Below are 13505 nucleotides of genomic sequence, written 5' to 3' on the forward strand. Positions count from 1 at the left end.
ATAAAGAAGTCTTAACCTTATTTATTCCTTTGTTTGACAGATTTTGAGCATCTGTTATAGTCTTTTCGTTGACAAGCAGTATTTAAATGTTTTTAAAATTCTTACATAAGATTATGGGATTGTCATTTTTTTCCTCCCCCTTAAAAAAAATACACAGATTGAAAAAGAAGTCAGTGAGGCTATGATGAAGTCCCTGAAATACTGTGACGTGGACTTGGTGTCTGCTCGACAGCCTCTTTGTCAGTACCGAGCTGCAACCATCCATCACAGGCTGGCGTCCATGTACCACAGTTGTCTGAGGAATCAGGTATTGCCATTTCGATTCAAGTTAAGTGCCAAGTCCATTTAAAAGTGTTCTGGTGCTTTTCTTACATTTCTGTAGACATTTAAAATGCCATCTATTCTTTTAGCCATTTGAGAAAAACTTGGACTGTAGGTATTTTTCCCCTCTCTCCTATGCTATATATTTTTCTATTATAATTGGGTCTTAGTTTGCAAAATTATGTGTTTGCCTGGGTGTATTATTTAGATTTTTTTAAAATGTAGTTAGGCTTTATAGCAACAGTTCTATGCCAATTTTAAAGTATGCATTGCTCATTTTAAAAAATTTTTATTGTGAAATAGAGCATGCATATAAAAGCACATAGAAAATGTATGTGAAGCATTTATACAGTTTAAAGAATAACAAAGGAAACCCCTGTGTACCTCACCTTGAGGTTAAGGAACGGAAGAGTCCTTCAGGGATCCCCTGTGTACCCCTCCCTGTTGAGTCTCTCTCAGTACCCACCCACATTAACTACTGTCCCTGATTTTCTATTATGTCTGTACCTTTTCTGTCTTTTACCACCTAGATTAACTACTGTCCCAGATTTTCTATTATGTCTGTACCTTTTCTGTGTTTTAACACTTAAACAGCATGTTTACATTTTACCTGGTTGTGAACTTTATAGAACAAGTCATACTGTACATATTCTTCTGTGGCTTATTGCTTTTTAGTTAACATCATGTTTTGGAGATTCTTCCAGGTTAATACACGTAGCTGTTCATTTTCTCAGCTCAATAGTATTCATTAAATGAATATATCACAGTTTATTTATCCATTCTATGATTACTGAACTTTGGGGTTGTTCTAGTTTGAGGCTGTTAACAATAATATTATGAACAGTCTTATACCTGAATCCTGGTGCTCAAATGCATGTATTTCTAAGGATAATCTGAGGCCTCAGCTGAAGGCGCCTTCCTTCAGAGAGGTTGCCTTGCTCCTGCCAGGAGTCTTGTGCGTATAGTTTCTCAGGGATATTTTTTTTATTGTTTTGTTGTTCTCCCTTTCTTACCTCAGCACCAAGACAAATTATCTTGCAGTTCCTTGGGTGTGGGTTTACTTCTGGGACGCCTTTATCCTGGAAATACTGTCCTTTGGGGTCCAGCTGAAACTGGAGAGGGTTTTTTTCCACTCTGAGCTGGCCCTAGACTCTTTTCCCCTTGCCACAGAGGGCCCCCAACCTAAATTCACATTTGTCCAGATGGCCTAATATCCTCCTGGCAAAAGCAAGCTTGAGAGAATTCCAAGACAGTTCACTGGGGGAAGAATTGTCTGTTCAGCAGATCATGCTGGGGCAAGCGGGCACCTGCGTGCAGAAGGATAGGGTTGGACTCCTCCCGCACGTAACATACAAAAATAAACGGAAAGGGGCTTCCCTGGTGGCGCAGTGGTTGAGAATCTGCCTGCTAATGCAGGGGACACGGGTTCGAGCCCTGGTCTGGGAAGATCCCACATGCCGCGGAGCGACTGAGCCCGTGAGCCACAACTACTGAGCCTGCGCGTCTGGAGCCTGTGCTCCGCAACAAGAGAGGCCACGATAGTGAGAGGCCCGCGCACTGTGATGAAGAGTGGCCCCCACTTGCCGCAACTAGAGAAAGCCCTAGCACAGAAACGAAGACCCAACATAGCAATCAATCAATCAGTCAATTAATCAATAAAATAAATCTTTAAAAATAAATAAATAAATAAAATAAACGGAAAATGGATTAAAGACCTGAATGTAAGAGGTAAAACTCTAAGACTTATAACAAAACACTAAGAAGTATTTAGTGGTCCAGAGACTTGCTTAAGTAGTTACTGTGAAATCAAAGCCTTAGGATTTATTTTATTTTTGGTTCTAGGTTGGTGATGAACATCTCAGGAAGCAGCACCGGCTGCTAGCGGATCTTCATTACAGCAAAGCTGTAAAGCTTTTTCAGCTTCTGAGAGATGCTCCATGCGAACTACTGAGAGTACAGTTAGAAAGAGTAGCATTTGCAGAATTTCAGATGACCAGTAAGTCTCACTTTTTTGTTTCCCAGATTTGTATGCATTGGCTTAGTGTTGGACTGTCTTAGAGTGAGGCAGACTGTGGATCTCTCTTGGATGTAAGCAATATTGTTTTCTTTCGAATCTGCCCATAGTTAATGTCTTTGGGTAGGGACAGTTTTTGAAATGCTTTTTAAAACTTAGAGAAATGCATTAGCTTATGTTTAGTGACTAGAAATACTGAAATATAGCCCAGGATTTCTTACTTGAAAAAAAATTATGACAAGTTAGTTTAGACAATTAAAGATTTTAAGCATCATGAACAAGATGGGAGTGGAGAAGCAGTGATGAAGAAGTGGTGGGCCTCACTGAGTCCCTTTGAACAAAGAACCAAGACTGGCAGCTTTGGATTGTGGTTCTAGAACAGACTTTAACTGCAGATCCTGAGCAAGGTGGCGATGAAGTGGGAGGGCAGGGAGGGCGAAAGCGAGGCGCTTCACTTATCCTTTCCCACGGCGGAGTAAGCTGGCCCTCCACCGCTGCGCCATGTTTTCTAAGTTCCCTCCTCGCCCTTGTTCACCTGCTCCCCTTCTGCACAGGGATCTTTTGAGAAATCTCTCTTGTGTGGTAAAGAAGCAAGAGACATTTATTTGAAGTACAGTACAGCAATTCCATTGGTTTCATTTCAGTTGTTTTCTTCTATAAAATTAAAATAAATTTAATATTTAACATATGCATGACTATATAGTATCTCTGGAAGGATGGACGAGAAACTGACGGCATTGTCACTTCCGTGGCTTTCAGTGTATGCCCATTTGGACCTTATACATCTTGACAGTGTATTACCTATTCAGAACAGTTTTTAGAAATACTTTTTACTAAAAGCATCTTTTTAAACTTTTTGCCAGTATATAGTGCCTAGCTGAATGTCTTGGGTGGTCACCCAGGATTAATAGTAGCTCTTTCTGGGGGCAGTCTGGGGTGATCTTCTTTTCCAATTTGCATCTTTGAATTTTCTGCCATGTTTGAATTCCTTAGAATGAGCAGACATCGTTTTTATTAAAAAAAAAAAAGTAGATACTGCGAACAAATTTGCTAAGATGGTAAGTATGCTTAATTCCCTTTTTAAAAAATGTTTAATATTGTGACTGTAAAACCAGATAGTGAGGAAGGGAAACAATGATTATTTATTGCCTTGTCTAGTCTTACTATTTTTCTTTAGGGATAATTACTGGACAAAAGTTGGATTTAGAAGATTTCTTGGGGTGCTCATGAGCTACCTTTACAGCATTTGAAAATCGGAATTTTCATTAATACATTGACATTGGATGGGTTTCTAGATTTATATTTAAAGGAATGATCATTTTGTGTTTGACACTCTAGGTCAGAATAGCAATATTGGAAAATTAAAAACACTTTCTGGGGCTCTTGATACAATGGTGAGAACTAAGCACGCATTCCAGCTCATCAGAAAGGAGCTTGTAGAGGAATTTGACCAGGTAAATGGAAAAAAGATTTATCATTGTTTTTTATGTGTCTTAAACTAAATGCTACATGACTGTGTATAGTGGGCATATGGGATGCGTGTATGTGTATATATGTATCTGTATATGCATTGTGTGTGTACAGATACATACATAAATACATATGCTCTGCATAAAAACATGTTAACAGTGATTTATTACATTTTCTTGGTGGAATTATTAAACTCTAATTTACAAGTGTATCTTTTATATTTTAAAATTATTTCTTGTGGGCTTCCCTGGTGGCGCAGTGGTTAAGAATCCGCCTGCAAATGCAGGGGACACGGGTTCGAGCCCTGGCCCGGGAAGATCCCACATGCCGCAGAGCAACTAAGCCCGTGCGCCACAACTACTGAGGCCTGTGCGCCACAACTACTGAGGCCTGTGCGCCTAGAGCCTGTGTTCCACAACAAGAGAGGCCACCACAATGAGAAGCCCGCACACCGCAATGAAGAGTAGCCCCCACTCGCTGCAACTAGAGAAAGCCCGCGCACAGCAATGAAGACCCAACACAGCCAAAAATAAAATAAATTTATTAAAAAAAAATTATTTCTTTAAATAACCACATAGACCTTGGTTAATAATAAGGCCCTGGGAGTATAAAGTCTGTTAAGTTTTGCTTTTGTTTTTTTGTTTGTTTGTTTTTTTAAGAGAAAGGTCTGTGCCTTCTTTTATAATTTCCACTAAACTGTCTGCAGTTGAACAGTGATTGGGCTTAAGCAGGCTCCTTGGGAAGGCCTTCCCGGTTTGCCAGGCATTCCCGCATTCATGCTGCCTTCTCCTGAAAGCTTGCCTGAGTCCCGGTGGCCTCCAGCCTATTTCCAAACTCTGGTTCTCAAACCATACGGTACCCATTTCCATCTTGCTCCTTGAGCGTCTGACGATGGAAAGTCAGGAGGTTTTTGTTCAGGATTAGTTTCTTCTACGTAAGTGCCTTTTAGGTCTGAGACATTTTTTTAACGTGGTTTAGTCTATCAAAATGTTCTCAGGGGAGGGAGGAGGAGGAGGAGGCCGTGATGAGGCTGCCAGCAGGCTGGCCCTGAGGGAAAAATCATCTCAGGTTTGCTCTGTTTTGCTTTTGGTTTAAAAGTTTACTGGATTATTGAAATGGCGGTTCCCTCACTTTAGTATGAAACTGTGAGGTAGCTTAGGTGAAATAACTTTTTGTTGCTTCTAGCCTAAGAGTGAAGAGACCCCTCCAGCTGCTGATTCTTCTCCTAGTCTCAATCGAGAAGAAGTGATAAAACTCCTGGGTATATTTGAATCTCGCTTGTCATTCCTTCTTCTTCAGTCCATCAAACTGCTGTCTTCAACTAAAAAGAAAACAAGGTAAATTTTGTGGAAATTTCTTTCCAAGCACCTTACCTATATACTTTTTATTACTGATACTGTAAAAGGATGGGCCCCATTCTTTGCTGTGTTTTTTAAGTGGTGCTTTTTTGTGATTTGTTAAATTGAGTGAGAATCATCTCCATGTGGCCTACTACGTGTTGAGATTATAGAAACAAAGAAATCTTGCTGCCTAAGGATAAATACCCTATAGGTTGTAATATTTTCCCTGAGAGAGATGAATGACCTGGAATGAAGACCTTGACTGTTTCTTGTAACGCTTCTGAGCATTGTGTTTAATGGGAAGTCAGAACTATAGTTTAGATACTCAGGGCCAAGCGCATCATAAAAGGTAGGTGACAGAACATCAAAGTCTCTCTAAAGCCCAGGAAACTAGTGAAGAGAAGAGTGAGCATCTCGGCAAATACACCTATAACATCTTATACAATTATGTTGTTTTCCAGAGTTATTAGGTTGGGATTAGTAATTTAATTTGAAATTCTGGTACTAGATCAGGAAAATAATATAAACAATATGCCTTTTTTTTTTTTTTAGTATAAGTATAATCCAGCCATATTACAAAATTTGAAAAATAGAAAAAGGAAAATCATTTATCTTAATATATTCATTCTTGTCAGTTATCCTGTGCATATTTTACCAATTTATAAAATTGGGATACAGATAATTTTTGTCTCTTTTTATGTTTTAGTTATATATAGTAAAATTCATCCTTTGTGGTGTACAGTTCTTCAAGCTTTGACAAATGCATAGATATGTATGTCTACTGCCAAAATCACGGTACAGAGCAGTTCCATCAATCCAAAAATTCCTTCTTGCTGCCTCTTTATAGTTAATTCCTCTCCTGATTTCAGTTCCTTAGTATCTCAGGGAGAAAGCATTCTGTCTCCTGCTATGAAGTGTGACATCAGCTACAGGTTTTTGTAGATCAAGTTGAGGATGTTCCCTTCTATTCCTAGTCTGCTGAGAGTTTCTATCATGAATGAATGTTAAATTTTTGTCAGATGCTTGTGCTATATACGTTGAAATGACTGTATCATTTTCCATCTTTAATCTGTTAATATAGTGGATTACATTGATTTTTTTTTTTTTTTTAATGTTAAACCAGCTTTGAATCCCTGGGATAAACTAGTACTTTGTTGTGGTGTATTGTTTTTTTTTATGTATTGTTGGATTCCATTTGCTAATATTGTGTTGAGAATTTTTGTGTCTGTTTATAAGGGGTATTGGTCTATACTTCTCTTGTAATGGTTTTATCTGGTTTTGGTATTCAAGCAATGCTGGCCTCATAAAATCAATTGGCAAGTGTTCCCTCTCCTGTTTTTTGAAACAGATTGGAATTTATTGGTGAAACCATTTTAACATAGAGTTGGCTTTATGAAAAGTTTTAACAATTAGTTTAATTTCATTTCATAGATATAATATTATTCAAGTTGTCTTTTTTTCTTCTTGAGTTTCATCTGTTGTCAAATACATAGGTTCACAGTATTCCATTGTTAGCCTTTTAATATCTAAAGGAGTTTTTAGTGATAGCCCTTCTCTCATTCCTGATATTAGTTTTATCTTCTCTTTTTTTTTTTGGTCTGGTTAGAAGTTTATCAATTTTATTGATCTTTTCAAAGAACTAGCTTTTGGTTTGGTTTCTCTTCCTCCATTGTTTTTTATTTTCAGTGTCATCGATTTCTACACTTATCTATATTTCCTTGCTTTTGTTTATTTTGGGTTTAATCTGCTCTTTTTCTGTATTTATTTATTTATTCATTCATTCATTCATTTATGGCTGTGTTGGGTCTTCGTTGCTGCGGGCGGGCTTTCTCTAGTTGTGGCGAGTGGGGGCTACTCTTCGTTGCGGTGCATGGGCTTCTCATGCTGTGGCTTCTCTTGTTGCGGAGCACGGGCTCTAGGTGCATGGGCTCAGTAGTTGTGGAGCACGGGCTTAGTTGCTCCACGGCATGTGGGATCTTCCTGGACCAGGGCTTGAACCCGTGTGGTCCACTCTCTGGTCCTTCAGTGCTTTGTAGCTGTTAGGGAGGGGAGGGGGAGTTGGCCAGGCTTCTCACTTGTTTTGGGTAAGCCTCAGTCTGGGGCCGACCCTGTGTCCCTGAGTGTCAGGGGTGTGGCCTTCCCCCTGCTCCCGCCCCTCCCCCAGGGCTGGTGTTTCTTCTCTTCCCTTCCCCCGTCTGCACTGACCTTCACCACCAGCGCTGCTCCCTCCCCACCCCCGCCCCACCTATTCAGGCTTCTGGTTCCTGTGGAGAAGGGTCCGGTGGGTTTGGGTTGCCTGCCCCGCCCTCTCCCACGCTGCAGCAGCTGTCCCCCTTGCCCAGGCCTGCACCACAGGAGCTCGGCCTGGGACTCTCACCAGGCTCTTACGGCAGCTCCTGCTGGGGCTCTCGAAAGCCCCCTCCCTCACCAGCCCTCTCTCGACTTCTACCAGCTCATTAACTGTTTTAGCTAAATTCTTCTTTCCGTGTCCAGCTGTGTCCGCCCCAGGTGAGGAAGAACTTTCCTGTCTCTCCCAGTGTTAGCCTCTCTGTCCTTAGTTTTCAGACTAGTTGGTGGCCCTGCAACCCCAGCTCTCTGATGGGTTCAAGCAAAGTCATGACCTTATAGGTTGTCCTGCTTTTATTGCTGTTTTTGTCGTAAAGGTGGGAATGATACTTTTTCCAGCTCTCTACATCCTAAGCAGAAACTCCCTCTCCTAATTGTTTTTGAGTAATTCTCTCTGGTCTAAGAAGAGCATTCGTTTTGAGAGGAGCACTGCGTATTGGGTGCACTGCCGTCTCAGCCCCATTGTTAACCCTGGGCGGCTGCTCCGGGTCCTGTTACTGGTGCACAGCAAGGGTAGCCGACACACCCATCTTCTGAAGAACCAAAAGGCAAAGGAGGTGTGCGTGTAGTGACGCACAGTTGGAAAAACTCATGGTTTTTCCTGTTTAACAGCAGTGGGTAAATTTTGAGAAATTTTTTACTGGTTTCCACAAAGTGGCGGTATAAATATATATGAGATGTGAGAAACATAGTGATTCATTGGTTTTCACAAATCCATGGTTTAAGTAATTGGCTAACACGTAACAGTTCAGTCTTATAGTATCCTTTATACTCATTAACAGTCATATGTGTATGACCTAAGTCATTTTTATTTTAGTGGAGGGTCCTCTAACCTTCTGTTTATTCAAGTTATTACTATTCTAGTTAAAAAGTTTTAACCTAAACTTTTTACACGTGATGCATAAAGTCCTATTTAGCTAATCTGTGTTAGTTTCTTAAGGTTTATTAAATAAAAGACACTTAAATGTGCTGCATGTGTTAATACGGTTAGTATGTTGACAGGTTGCACAACATAAGAGACGTATTGACTAGTAAGTCAATGACTGTTTCTCTCATGTTTCACTGATACACACATGAACATCTATAATTTTATTGTGGAGAGGAGAACATCCTGTGCTGCAAGCCCAGTTATTTCACCAGGAATTAATGAACATTCCTTTTTGGAGTAAAGGGAAATCAAAATTAGCCTTTAAAAGAAAGGAAATAGTCATATGTTTTTATTTTGACTGTTTCTTCCCTTCCCTCCCACCAAAAAAAAAAAAAAGAATAGAATAAACTGAGCTTGGTAATTTAATTCTTAGAATCCTAAAGAATTGGAAAGAAATCTAAGAAAATTAAGATGCATTTAATTTAAAACAATTTTTGTTTTCCTTCTGAGATTGTGTAGGCACTTACGACGGCTGTGTCAGCACTGTCCTGCCAGAAATACTACTTTTGTCTGTTGGGTTGTGTTTTTTCTTTTTGGATCAAGAATTTATTTGCTCTTGTACTGCATTTTAATATTCACTGCTTTAGCCTCTTGACCTTTTGCTGGCTTTGGGGTTTAATATAATGAAAAAGTATAAAAAATAGAAGTAGTCTCTGAGGGTTTGGATGCCCTCTGCCATAGTTAGAGAACAGACCCTTTAGATTTGTGGGTTTTCCTGGCCAGGTATGTCCATCTAATATTTGGTTAAGAATAGTATAAAGGAAAATAAAAGAATGTAGGTTACCTTCTTTTGGAAAAAAGGTAACCCTATGAAATAATAGGACGCCTCAGAATACAGAGTTCATGGTTTCATTCACTTTGTGTGTGTGTGTGTGTGAAGATACCATAATGTTTATTTCTGCAGGAAAAATAAACATGAACAAAAATCAATTATAAAATTAAAAAGGACAATACCATTGTAAATCCTAAATAACACAGCTAGAACTATACTTCATGTCAGTTTTTAATAAGCATGGTCAATTTTAAAATGGTCAAATACTGGCAATTTCATACGGTTCAATAAAATTTGAAGTACATTATAGAGAGCTTAATGGCATAGGATAAATTCTTTTCTTTTACTTCAGGTTGGCTTTTTCACCTTCCCAGTTTCTAGACTGAACGATATGGCTGTTGACAATACCTAAGTTTTTGCAGTATAGAGAGAGAAAGAGAGAAAAAAAGATACAGAGAAATGGAAGCACAGTGAGACTAAATGATAGAGAAGAGAGACTGAATTTCTCCTTGGCCTGAACCTGGTTCCTAGAGAAGCGACTTTGAGCAGCTCCTGCTCTTGGACCAGTCAGCACAGCTAGTGCGGGGTGAGGGCAGAGCCCCTGCGGAACGGGGCTCTAAGGGTTCACCCCTGCAGGTCAGAACTGAGTGGCGACCAGGACGGTGATCACTGACAGGTGGACACACAGCCCCATAATCGTCCTCCAAGGATGTGAGTCTTGGAGCTGCTGTTCCACTGCTCTGTTAGGGCTCTGTATGAGCCCTGAGATAAAGAAGTAATACTGAAAATATTTCACATCAGGTAGCAATCAATCAGAAATCAGACCCAGGTTGTGAACAGCTGGCTGAGCCATCCCAGTGCATTCCCCTGAAGAGAGCGTGAGGTCCTTTCATAAACAGGAATATCACTGTTCCCAGAGTTAGTTATTTTGTGGACCTGGGCAGGTTTCATTAACTGTTGACGAGAGTTGCTTAAGGAAGGGAATAATTTGTAGAAATTGGAAGATAAAGATTTAACGTTCAGAATTATGATCAGAACAAATCAAAGGGTTCTATACTTACGATCTCAGAAGCCCATCAGTTATGCTCAGGCATCCCGCTGAAACGACGGTGTGATGTCCTTGTCCACAGAGACCAATTCATATTTCAGCCGGTGTTTCTAATTGCTAAGTGCTACTGCCTTGATTACTGTCAGATAGGAGTTTAAATGTCTTATAAGGTTATCAGAGGTTTGTGAATGTTAACCTTCCCCCCACAAAAAAAACCAAAACATATCCATCTTAGGCCTGACCTGCAGAGAGTGAATACGTTTTGAACAGTCATTTTTACTGTGCTGCGGGTGGTGTTGGGTGGGCGTGGGGCGGAGAGAGGAGGAGATGTGCCTGGTAAAAGTCGGAGCGAGCGGGAAGGAGAAATGGGTCTGTAAGAGGGGAGTGTGAGGGGGCTCTCATTGGCTGCCAGCCCGGGCCTGTGGTCAGGCCGGCCGCAGTGCGGAGGAGGTGGGTCCTGTCGAAGAGCAGTAGTGGAGCTGTGAGAGAAGGGGGGCTCCTGACAGCCTGAGCCTTGATTTGGGGCAGAAGGGAGGGTCCAGGCTGCTGGTTTGCTCTCTGGCAGGCCTGACCAACAGGCACTCGGGCAACGGTGGAAGATTTGCATATTGGAGAGTGGAAAGAACGTAGCATTTGAAGTCAGAAAACATTTTGACCTTGAACCAAATTATTTAACCCTTCTGGGCTCAGTTTTCACATCATGTAGTTTTTCATTACAAAATACGAATACCAGTCCTTGCTCTCCCGTGGTGACAGGGTCACGGGCAGATCTCGTGTGCATGTGCGCACTCTCAGCTGTTCTCTGTATGTGTGGCCAGGGCTCTGCATTTATTATATCCGGACTCAAAAAATAAAAAGGATGCTAGAAATGAACTGCCGTGTGATTACTAGTCTTTTTCAGTAACATAAATATAATCCATCGATCTACCCTACCGGGGAGATATTTTCAAAATAAACTGCAAACTTAAGAAATTTTTGTTAAGACAGTTGTGAAATGGAAATTCCCTCTAGAACTCTCCAGCCAAGGGGCACTCTTCACACAGAAGCTGCGCGGCATTTCAGCTAGATGCGGGGCAGCGCGTCCGTCTCCGGCAGTGCTCGCTCCAGGGGAGCAGTCCCGCAGTCGCTCTAGGTGTGTGCCCGGAAGCTTTACCGCGTGGCTTCTCGCCGTCGCCTGGCCCCACTGTGTTTTCTTCACAGCACGTGTCATCTCACAGTCTGTTCTCTTCACCGTCTCGACGTGTCTTCCCCCAGCTCTTCCCTCAGTAGAATGTGGATTCCATGAAGGCAGGGGCTCTGGGTCTGTTTTGTTCATGACCACGAGTAGTTCCTGGTACATAGTAGGCGGTTGAACATTTATAAAAAGAATAATCATTGGCTTTAATTGATGTTTTGAAATAAATGTTTAAAAAACGGGCCCATAAGCAGTCGATGGAGTCGGCATTAATAGAACACCTGCTTCCACGTGAGAAGTGATGACAGGGCTGCCCGTGTTCAGTTTTTGGATTTCTTTTACAGCTCTTGGTGGGCATCACTCTTTGCTTCATCGCCCTCTCTCTTTTTTTAACCCAGTAGTAACCTTGAAGAAGATGTAGTCCTCAAAACCAACAAGCAGATTTACTCCCAGCTTCTAAGAGCTACTGCGAACAAAAACGCATCTCTCCTGGAAAGAATCGACGTTCTCGTCCATTTGCTGGACCAGCTGGCTCGTGGCAGCGGCGGAGGCGGCGGTGCTCTTCAGTGACTCCGCCTGGGGCTGCACTCGCAGAGATGCTGTCAGTGCCTTCTGCACTCGGGGGCTAGTGTGTCCATTTGGTGCTTCGTTTCATTAAATACGAGGGAAATACCCACTTAAAACAGGCACGGCAGTGGAAACAGAGCTCTCATTTCCCATGGCAAACAGTCATGGTTGAGTTCTTTGGCTTCTTCATTGGAGGTGCCAACATCAGAATCAGACCTAGAGCTCCCACATTCGTTTCTTTGAGAAGCATGTGGTACCTCAGTATTAATAGACTTGCTGTGAGGCAGTTAACACTTTTAAATATTTTTGAAGTATGTTAAGCTACATGGGTTTAAGAGATAATTATCTTGGATAAATGTTACTTTGGTCAAGGGAACTTTTATCCCAGTGATTCTAGTGGTTCAGGTCAGTTAAAGAAACTTCCTGTACGTCCACAGTGTTTCCTTCTCAAGTGCACAGAAAAAGCCTGCCCTTTTTAAGCTTCAGTACAGGATTTTTCGAAGACTGGCCATTGTGCAGTTCTCTCTTTAGTGCATGTTCTGAACGGATCTGCTTTTCTCTGACTTTGTATGACAGTTGATCAAGAATTGGTACTCCCCCCCCCTTTTTTTTTTTCATTTTAAACTTGAAACTGTGAATAAGGTAAGAAAACTATTTTGAATAAATAAATTATTTATTTAAAATGTCTTTGTAGTTTTCCATTTCACATTCTTCACATTGAGTTCTGATGTGAACTGGCTTAATTAATTTTACAAAGTGAAGATTAAAACATTAAAAATAAAATTCTGCCATCCACTAAATTCTCACTAGGATATTATACTTACTACTTGCTGCTACATGGTTCTTGTCCAGTTGCTTAAGACATACTCTATTTTTCCAGTGCCTACAGCATGCAAGGCTGTACTTGTCATAGTTAGTTAATTAATCTCATTTTCAAGAAAGATAACGTAATCTACAGATCCAGCATACTCTTTCCTGTTGGGTTGATGGTTTGGATTTACGTGCATGATGCCTCTGTAGGCAAGAGCCTGCCCCGCCACCAAGTCCACTGGCCTGGCCTAGTGTGGGAAGATGTGCTGCTGCCGACCCCCCTCGGTGCCACGTGCAGATGATTTTCACTGTGCAGCCCCCCTCCACTCACTAGCCACACACTTCTGAAGAAATCTGAACTAGACTAGAAAACTGTCTGGAATAAACTTGTTTTAAGCTGAATTTTTACAGACTCCTTTTTCATACACTGAGATTTTCAGATGTTTTCCCTGGTGAGTTGACAGCTCTCATAGCCTGGCAGAATTATCACTTGCCATTTGTCCACTTCCTTGTAATTATGCAGTTTGCATAAATCTGTCCTCGGGACAGATTTGCATCAACTAATCATTGAAGCATTGAAAGTTTTGCCTAAATTGTAAAGCAGTTGTACAATATCAACGATGTCTCATGTCAGGACAGCTGTCATTCTGTTTCCCCTTGTGGCAAGCACACACACAGAATAAAACTCTTGTTGGTTAAACCGGGACATGTCCAT

The 13505-nt window shown here is 41.2% G+C and overlaps 1 protein-coding gene across 4 annotated transcripts in view; it reads left to right on the top strand.

The window, feature by feature from the left end:
• The window catches only part of EDRF1 (erythroid differentiation regulatory factor 1), a 36960-nt gene extending 24295 nt beyond the window's left edge, over positions 1 to 12665 (top strand). For 3 of the 4 annotated variants that reach the window (XM_068548743.1, XM_068548746.1, XM_068548745.1), the window contains 5 exons: positions 158 to 307; positions 2164 to 2317; positions 3674 to 3789; positions 4991 to 5142; positions 11812 to 12665. In XM_068548743.1, coding sequence (XP_068404844.1) covers positions 158 to 307; positions 2164 to 2317; positions 3674 to 3789; positions 4991 to 5142; positions 11812 to 11983 — 744 coding nt within the window. In that variant the 3' untranslated portion in view covers positions 11984 to 12665. The remainder of the gene's footprint in view (positions 1 to 157; positions 308 to 2163; positions 2318 to 3673; positions 3790 to 4990; positions 5143 to 11811) is intronic. The other variant, XM_068548744.1, reaches the window with a different exon arrangement.
• Positions 12666 to 13505: the final 840 nt, after the last annotated feature.

This window comes from Eschrichtius robustus, chromosome 7 (assembly GCF_028021215.1).
Source record: "Eschrichtius robustus isolate mEscRob2 chromosome 7, mEscRob2.pri, whole genome shotgun sequence".
Lineage (NCBI taxonomy): Eukaryota > Metazoa > Chordata > Mammalia > Artiodactyla > Eschrichtiidae > Eschrichtius > Eschrichtius robustus.